This window comes from Marmota marmota, unplaced genomic scaffold, assembly GCF_001458135.2.
Source record: "Marmota marmota marmota unplaced genomic scaffold, marMar, whole genome shotgun sequence".
In the NCBI taxonomy this organism is placed as follows: domain Eukaryota; kingdom Metazoa; phylum Chordata; class Mammalia; order Rodentia; family Sciuridae; genus Marmota; species Marmota marmota.
The window spans coordinates 34335768-34345537 of NW_026000026.1; the positions used below are offsets into that span (position 1 = coordinate 34335768).

A 9770-nucleotide genomic window follows, 5' to 3' on the forward strand; every position below is an offset into this window, starting at 1 on the left:
TGTTATACAAAATTACATATAAGAGGTTGTGAGGGGAATGGGAAAATAAACAAGGAGAGAAATGAATTACAGTGGATGGGGTAGTGAGAGAAGATGGGAGGGGAGGGAGGGGGGATAGTAGAGGATAGGAAAGGTAGCAGAATACAACAGTTACTAATAGGGCATTATGTAAAAATGTGGATGTGTAACCGATGTGATTCTGCAATCTGTATTTGGGGTAAAATTGGGAGTTCATAACCAACTTGAATCTAATGTATGAAATATGATATGTCGATAGCTTTATAATGTTTTGAACAACCAATAAAAAAATAAATTAAAAAAAATAAATAAATAAAAAGAAAATACTGTATTCCTGAAAGAAAATATATAGTACCAAATAATATTAATGTTATTCTCTCCAAACACATATATAGGTTTGAGATAGTTCTTAATTCAAATCACCTGATATTTTTTAGATTTAATTATGCTCTTTCAATCCTTTTCATTTCTGTTGTACTGGTTTTCTTCATAAACTGGTTATAATTTTCATGATTATAATGTTTAGTAATAAAATGGTAAATCTATCTTTTAAAATAGTAAAAAAAAAACAAAAAAACAAGAGGTTGTAAGAGAAGTAAACACAGGAGACGGAGAGCACTAGAACTAGGGGATGAGAGATATGAGCAGTGGTCCAAGAGTGGGATGCTTCGAATTGACATTTCCAGGTGATAATGGTGATGAGCTCTGAATAACTTAGAGGATGTCTATGGCCATACCACCCTGAATGCACCCGATCTCGTCTGGATAACTTAGAGGAAGAGAAAGAAAAAAATTCACTGTGCTTGTGGAGGAAATGGAAGTCCAGCTCCAAAATAAGTGAGGAAACCTTTCTTTATGGCATCTATGCTATGGATCATCTCAAATCCTCACCTGGAATTAAGTGATAGGGGCCACATGAATAATATCACCAGTGGATTCGTTGTGGGTCTACTCTCTAAGGGCCATATTAGAAAATGAACCCTGCCCACCCAAATTCCTTGTTACTCTGAGGATATTGCTTGGGAAGTATTTTAAAATGTACTAATGTTCATGTCTTGATTAGTAACAGATAGGACTCCCATGACCTTCTGGGTGGAGATATTTTTCTACAGTATGCAAGATCCTTCCCATGACCTAGCTCTTAGTTATATGTCCCATCTCCTGCCACTTGCCTCACTACTCCATACTCCCCAGAAGTTCCTTTTGAGCATCAGTTCAAGACTGTGTACCTTTACAAATGCTGTTCTCTGTCTGGCATGAAGTCCCATCTAAAAGTATGAACATCTAGGTTAAATCCCTTGAAAAATGCCACTTTGTACCAGGTGCAGTGTGGCACACCTGTAATCTCAGAGGCTCAGGAGACTGAGGCAGGAGGATTGCGATTTCAAAACCAGACACAGCAAAAGTGAGGCACTAAGCAACTCAGTGAGACCCTGTTTCTAAATAAAATACAAAGGAGGGCTGGGGATGTGGCTTAGTGGTTGAGTGCCCCTGAGTTCAATCCCCTGTACCCAAAAAGAAAAACAAAATGCCATTTGGAGGGGTGAAAAATTTGTCTCACATTGGCAATTCCATATTGTTAGTAATTTGCTACAACAGTTGCAGTTTCAAACCATACATTATTGCTAACAGCTGCCACTTGATGAGAGGTAACTCTGTGCTGTGTTCTTGACATTCCCTGTGTCTTAATTCCCACAACAAACCAAAAAGTTACATGTAAATGCTTCCATTTATTAGACAAGGCTTCTGAGACTTAGAAAGGCTTTTCTAGTAGAAGCCAATTAAAAAAAAAAAAAAAAAAAACCTGGTGGAACTGAGTACTGACTCCAAAAGCAGAAGTCATGCAATGAATGCCCTTGTCTTTATCAAATTTACTGCTGTATCTGCAATATCCAATACATACATGAAAGGGAGATGAACTACAGCTGGTAATTCTTCATCTGCCAGTCAACTATCCTATCAATTCCAAGATTAGCTCTGTTCAGAGCCCCCAGGTCTCTAAATTCTACCACCCCATGGTGGCCGAGTATCTCCACGATGCATTTGCCTTGGTGAATATTCCCATTTCCCTGGAATTGAGAAAAACAAATCTTAATGGGTGAAACTAAGATTCTTCGATGCCCCTAAAATCTTAATCCTATAATTGTTACATACCTGTTTTAAGTCATTGCCTTGATCCATATTTGCCAGACAGGTTCCTAATTGCTGATGTGGCATTGAGAGGGGAAAACAAGTTCTTTAGATCCTGAAAGGAACATAGGCTTGTGGAAGCAAGCGGGCCAAGTTGTGGTGTAGTGCAAACAGGGGGCAAAGGCCATCTTGGTTCATTTGCTAAACACTCTTTTTCTTTCATGGACATAGAATTTTCCTGGCATTACAGTGGTGCTCTCTTGCTCAAGCCTGGGAATCTGTTGGCAAGTACAGTGCAGTGCAGTTGCTCTGATGTCCTAGGTTTGGCTGATATTCTTTCTTGATTAAATTTTTATTCTGTAGTATTTCACTGAGTTTCTGATGTCAGAGTCCACGTCAGAGGTTCTCAAACTTGAGTGCACATTAGAATCACCTGGAGGACTTGTTATAACACAGATCCATCACTGTGACTGAGGTTTGACATCATGTGAGATACAGGCAACAATTTCTCTTGCACAGAGGGAGACCAGGGGCTGAATGTGATTGTCCTCCTTCTGACCAAAAGCTCCTCTTCCAAGACCTTAGGAAAACTTCCTTCTGTAGGGACCTTCAGGACATGAGTATCATTTATTTTCAAGCCTGCTCTAGAAAGGAAGATGCTCTATTAAATTGATCAGCCTTACAATATAAAACAAACAAAAAAGAATGCAAGGAATTTACAAAATGAAACATAATAAGATAAGAAATATGATTATTAGAATCAGGATGCAAGAGGGTGATTTCTCATTTTCCTTTGTTTAGAGGCTCAAAGATATTTGCATTTTTATTAGATTCAAAATGGTGTGAGTCATGAAAATCAACACATTTCTCTCTAACAGGAATCATTCGTCTTTGAACCCAACTGCCTCTTCAAAGTGGATGAATTTGGCTTCTTTCTGACTTGGAAAAGTGAAGGCAAGGTATGGCACCAAAAAAGCAAGTGTTTCTTTCTGCTTTCTGACTCAAGCCACTTCATTTCTCAACAGGTAGAACAAGTGCCTCTTGAGGGCATAGACCCCGGCACCTGATCATTCATTTCAGCTTTTTAAAAACATGCTTACATGTACCAGGTACTGGAGATACAGTGGGGATCAAGGACATTATCCTAATCCTCACATATTCTAGTGTAAGAATAGTCCGGAATTTAAAAAATAAGAGTTACAAGTGAGTGAGTGCTGTGAAAGAGAAGCTTAGCTAGTTATAGAATCTTACAACTAGTGATCTGATTTAATCTTGGGAGTTCAGAAAATTTCCCAGACCAAAAAAAAAAAAAAAAAGTTCAAGCTGAAATCTAAAGTGGCTTCCTGCAAACACTGAAAGGGTGCTCATCTCCTTGTACCCTGGACTTAATTTGTTGCATGACACAGTGTACACACATAATGAACATTTAAGCCAAATGTAAGAAAAGGAGAATTGGAGTTACATAAACGTTTTATTCCCACTTAATATTTTGTGTGCCAATATATTTAATGATATTATAGAATTTACTAGCCACATTATGTGTATAAAAGGAATGGCATTTTATAAACATATTATGAATAATTTTCTTATGTTGTATTTGTATAAATAGTTGCGATATAAAGTTTGGGGGCTTGGGATGTAGCTCAGTGGTAGAGCACTTGCCTATTTTGCATGAGGCTCTTAGTTCAATCCCTTGCAAAAAAGAAAGAAGAAAGAAAGAAAGAAGGAAGGAAGGAAGGAAGGAAGGAAGGAAGGAAGGAAGGAAGGAAGGAAGGAAGGCAGGCAGGCTGGCTGGCTAATGATTACTTCTGATCATTAGCAAGAATCATCATTGTTTTCACCTTATTCTGATCAGCAGTGACTTTGTTGTCAAAAATGTTGGCTGAGTAGCTTGTACCATTGGTCAGGCAAAATTGAAGCACACTGCTGGCTTGTATTCTCTCTCTTCAGGAAGGACAAGTGCTGGAATGTTCCCTCATCAACAGTATTCGGCTGGGAGCCATACCAAAGGTACCTGTGATTGGTGTTTGTCATTCTACTAATAGATTTGCATAGCTTATCAATGTTCTCCAGGTCCTGTTTAACTTGTTACTGCCCCAAAGTCACCAGCTGGGAGTGAAGAATGGACACAGTTTAGAAATCTTCCTATCTATAACTGTTGGATAATTTGGATTTCATTGTCTTTAATTATATAGATTGATGTGGTTAACCCTTGAAAATTAAGACTTTTGCGTGATACAGCAGCAAAGAAACAGTTCTCTTAACTCAGAAATTAACTGTTATAAACTCCTCCCCCTTTTTTAGAAAGCAGTGATTCCCTTTTCATCTGAAGTTGATGTGCAAGTTTAAATAGCTCTGGTAGTTCTGTGTTTGTGCACCTGTGCACACAGACATTGGCTCATCTAGAAGTCTGTCTCTGAGACTCTGAGAGGGAAATAAATAAATAAATAAACAAATAGCACATAAATCACTCTTCTTCACAGTGATTGATTTTTTTGAATAAGAAGCGATTTGTATAGTGGTGCTTGCGATTTAAAAGATGTTTCTTCTTAGAACATTCTAGCACAGTATTTATTCCCCATTCCATAATAGCTCTGCAGGTTGTGAGTCGTTCAAAACAAAGTTACATTCTTTACTTTGTTTTTATTTTTTTTTAAATCTGTCTTCTTTTATGTTAGTTAAATTTTCTGTGTGACCATATGTTGGCATTTCCTCCTGAGTTCTTTCAGAGAACAAAGGCCCTGTTTTATTTAAGAATGAGGGTAAACGTTCACAGCTTTCATGCCAATTGAGGATGCCATGGCTTGTAGAAATGAAAATATTCACTCTGGATCCAGGCTATTTGAAAGATTTAGTCTCATTTGGGGGAATAACCTGTGTTAGCTGGCTGTGGCAATGGCATATCGGTTCATGGGTCATGTACTTGACTGTTCTCTAGTGAGAGCCTCCTTGTCAACTTGTGAACAAAAGTGAACCCCAGTCACAGCCTTCTCTATCTCAGAGAAAAAAAAAAGCTAAACAAAACCCCTCACATCTACTTTTCTAAACCAAAAAATTTATAACATCTCTCTTATTAAAGGATTTCAAATAATATGTAGTGTTAGAAATTTTACCTCTACAGGTTCAGAATAATCCTAGGTAACCAGGTATGTTAGTTAAATGGGAAAAAGCAACCACAACATTTGCCCTTCTGGATATTTTTACCTCTAATATATTTTATTTGGGGCAAGTTTTCTACAATATTTCCAACAGATTTTTTTTTTTTCCTATTTGTATACCTCTTTGCAGGATCCCAAAATCCTGGCTGCTCTGGAAGCTGTTGGAAAATCAGAAAATGATCTGGAAGGGCGGATAGTTTGCGTGTGCAGTGGCACAGATCTTGTGAACATTAGTTTCACGTACATGGTGGCTGAAAACCCAGAAGTAACGAAGGTAGACTCAAATAGCTTCCCAATATGTGTGTATGTTATGTGTATGACCTTTTATGTATAGTATAATTGTAATATGTATTTCAAATTGTGTTATCACTTAAATTTCTAAAAATTTTCATTGATTTGCTGGCATGTTCACGTAGAAAACCAGCAAACACAATACCCTCTTAACATGCCACTTATATAGGCCAATAACCCAAATACCTACCATAATGTGTTGCAGGAAAAACTAGCCCAGGACTTTTCAAACTTGAATGTTGCACAATTTGAGATCTGGGAACTGATTAAAATGCAAATTTTGATTCAATAGGTCTGAGGAAGGGACAAGAATCTCCTTTTCTGACAAGCTCCATGTGATATGGATGCTACTGGTATGAGGCCAGTTTGAATACAATGGGTCTACTCTGTACTGTCCAGTAGAAATACAATGTGAGCTACATGTATAATGTGAAGTTTTTCTGTAGCCACATTTAAAAAATAAAAAGAGGGCTAGGGGTGTAGCTCAGTGGTGGAGCATGTGCTTTGCATATACAAGTTCCTCAGTTCAATTCCCAGCACTAAAAAATTAAAAATTTAAAAGATAACAAGTAAGGGCTTGGGGTGTGGCTCCATAATAGAGTGCTTGCCTAGCATGTGGGAAGCCCTTGGTTCAATTTTCAGCACTGCAGGAGGGGAAAGCAGATCGAGACAGACACAGGTGAAATTAATTTCAATACAGTATTTTATTTAACCTAGCATACCCCAAATAGTGTCATTTTAACATGCTATCAATATAAAATTTATTAGTGACATATTTTACATTCTTTTCTTTATGCCAAGTCTTTGAAATCTGTTGTGTATTTCCAATTCAGACCTGTACATTTCAAGTGCTCAATAGCTATATATGGCTAGTGGCTGCCATATTGGATAGTGCAAAGCTAGATGGTTAAGAAATGCAAACTCCTGAAACCAGGTGTTGGGGGGCAAGAGACTGATGTGGTTGGATCTCTTGAGCCCAGGCATTTGGGACCCCTATTTGAGATGGGGACCTCAGAAAACAATATAAGAAAATAAACCCAAGCCTCCCTCCTCAGTATTGTTAAAGGATGGAGTTAAGATGCATATTTAATATGTACATGACATACCATTGCTATAGTGAGCTACTCTCAAAGAGACTTTGGCCCAAGAAATAGAATGCTTCAAATTTAAATCTTGTTTCTGCAGATCACTTCTTTTTAGGAAGATTTTATATCTGAACAGAGTGCCCATTGTCTCTCTGAATGAGAAGACTGAGCCTTAACTTTTCCCTTGCAGAGACCTGCATTTGGGAGAAAGGGAAACATTTTCTTTTCCCATTGATCTTAGAAACAGAAACTTAAGTGTAGGGTTTAATGAGAAGAGCATCATCAGAAATACTGAATTTTAGAGACAGAAGGAAATGGTCAGGAAAGATCAGTTGAGGAAACAGGTTAATAATATAACCATGGACTTGTAGCAGAATTAAGCTTTTCTGAGTCCTAGATCATAAGGTCTATTTTATTCAGTTGCAAAATATGGTTCTCTTTCCAGCATCATTGACCTCACCTGGTCCCTCATTACACACCAGAGTTTCAGGCCTACCCAGATGCATTGATCCAGAACCTTTTCTTTTAATAAGACCTTCCAGATGATTCATGTGGGGTAGGGTTGGAGAAGCTTCTGGCCTTGTGACTTTGGAGACAGCAATGGGTGCTTAGAGTCACATAAGAGCTTTTGTTTCTGTCCTTCTAGTGGTTGCTTTGTTGGTTTTGTGCCATTGTTCCATGTCACCTTGCTGTGAGAGTACAGATTTTGCAGTGCCTACAGGTTTTTATGAATCTGCTCAGATCAACCCCCATTTGGAATGGGTTCTTTAGCCTTGTCCTAAACAGCATTCCTGCTTCTCATAGTTCAAGCCTACCTATTTGCAAACAAAGATCTTTTTAGTTGCTCTTTGCTGTAGTAACATTGAATCCCAGAAAACCAAGCAGGCTACCCACCAAGAGAGACTTGCCAAATAGGTACAGGTATTTGGCCATCTGAATTTCTGGAAAAACAAAAACAAAAAACAGTACTGTAAATTACTTGTGTTTCCTGGCTTTCATCAACTTTTATTGTCAATTTATGTTAAAAGAATCGGTATGACAGTCTGGACCCTAGAATCTGGAATTTGGGGCCAGATTGCAGGGGTGCAGATCCTTGTTTTTCCACTTCTCAACTGTGTGGCATAGACACACACTTACCTCTGTGCCATGTTTTCTTCTGCAAAATGAAAATTATACAAAAATATCTGCTTTTAGGATTCTTGTGAGGCATATGTGAATTTACATAGAAAGTGCTCAATGTACAGCCTTTCTCATTGAAAGCCCCCAATATGTTAACTGTTCAGATCACAGGATGTTGAAGGAGGAAATGGAACTTACCACCTCGTTTTTCAGATGAGGAAAATGAAGTCAGATAAGTAAAGGAACTCTACAACCACACAGCATTCAGACCAGAGTCAAGCCTGATGCAGGCCTTCTGATTCCCTACCTGATGCTCCTACCCACCTTCTACCTGAGCAATCACAGTTCTAGGAAGATGGCCCAAATCAGTAAATGCCATGAAGTTTTTGCTTTCTGTAATTTGATAGCTGTCAATCTTGGCCCATTGGTTCAGAATATGTTCTGAAACATATTCTCATTAGTAAGTTTTATACATGTCTGTATGTTTGAGGGGCAGGGTGGGAGGTATATACATCAAGATGAGATTTATTTCATTTTTTTTTCTTTTTTCCTAGTAGCATTTCAATTGAAATGTAAGAGCAGCTAGACACATAAGTAAGGATAAAAAAATAATTCTGTATGTAATTTTCAATTCAAACTCAGCAATGTTTAAGCCTGCTTTTATTAAAGAAAATAAGTATTTAAGCCTTCCAGAACTATCATTTGGAAATTTATATTTCATTAATGGCATAATATATAAATATAAATCCCATTTTCCAAACTGAACAATCCATAATTATTAAATCAGGTCTTTTTGTTTGATTAATACTTGAAAAGATATTAAGCACTAATTTTTCCCTAAATACATAGAATGTAATACTTTTCTAAATTTCACTAAATACTTTCACTAAGTATATTACATGCATATGCCTCTTATATACTTAAACTCATCTCTAGATTACTTATAATAATACATAGGAAAAATAAATAATAATACAATGCAAATGTTATATAAATAGTTGTTATAGGTATTGTTTAGGGAATACTGATGAGGAAAATGTCAATACATGTTCAGGACAGACACAATGCTTTCTCATGAATATTTTGGATCTGTGATTGTTTGAGCCATGAATACACAGATACAGAACCCAGGGATACAGAGGGTCAACTATATATTCATGTAAATAAAATGTAAATCCATGCAAATAAAATCATCATCTCCAAAGAGAGAAAAAAATACATGTATATGGATAATGTTGTCCAATTTCTGATTTTGAAGCCTAAAATAACTATGTTAATCCAGACCACAATGTTTCTTACCTCCAGTATTGACATTTTCCTCATCACACTTTATCCATAATCCTCTGTATGTGTTACTGTCCCTAAAAGAACACACAGGTGTTGAAGTGAGATGAGTTACATGAAATACACACAGCTATAAATACCTCCCGGCTAAATGATAGCAGAATTCATAAATTCCATCAAGTCAATGAGCAGTGTTGATATCTTCCAACATACCTCACAGGGTGTTAGACTCGGTTAGTGGTACAGTTCAATTAAGTACATTTATAAGAGCCTAGAATCATAGGGTCATGGAAAAGGTGCTCTTGGTCCATATGTTAGGAAGCTGTTTTTCTGGTTAATTTATCACAAAAGTCAGTTTGTGCAAGTAATCACTTTTTAAATTAATATATCTATACTTTAACACTCTTTAAAAATTCTTTGTTAGTTGTAGTTGGACACAATACCTTTATTTTATTTATTTATTTTTATGTGGTGCTGAGGATCAAACCCAGTACCTTGCATGTGCTAGGTGAGTGCTCTACAGCTTTGCCACAACCCCAGCCCCATACCTTAATACTTTTAAACACATAAATGTGATTTAATTATTAGGCAACCGTTTAATGTTAGGGCTGAAGACTTTGTATTAAGTTTAGGTGTGCTAATTGTAGTTCATGGTTCTTTTTTTTTTTTTTTTTTTTTTTTTTTT

At 37.0% G+C, this 9770-nt stretch overlaps 1 protein-coding gene across 5 annotated transcripts in view; it reads left to right on the forward strand.

Moving 5' to 3' along the window:
* The window catches only part of LOC125619047 (1-phosphatidylinositol 4,5-bisphosphate phosphodiesterase beta-4-like), a 288730-nt gene that overhangs the window by 249151 nt on the left and 29809 nt on the right, over positions 1-9770 (forward strand). For all 5 annotated transcript variants that reach the window (XM_048811303.1, XM_048811300.1, XM_048811299.1 and 2 more), the window contains 3 exons: positions 3027-3107; positions 4099-4158; positions 5437-5580. In XM_048811303.1, the coding sequence (XP_048667260.1) occupies positions 3027-3107; positions 4099-4158; positions 5437-5580 (285 nt within the window). The remainder of the gene's footprint in view (positions 1-3026; positions 3108-4098; positions 4159-5436; positions 5581-9770) is intronic.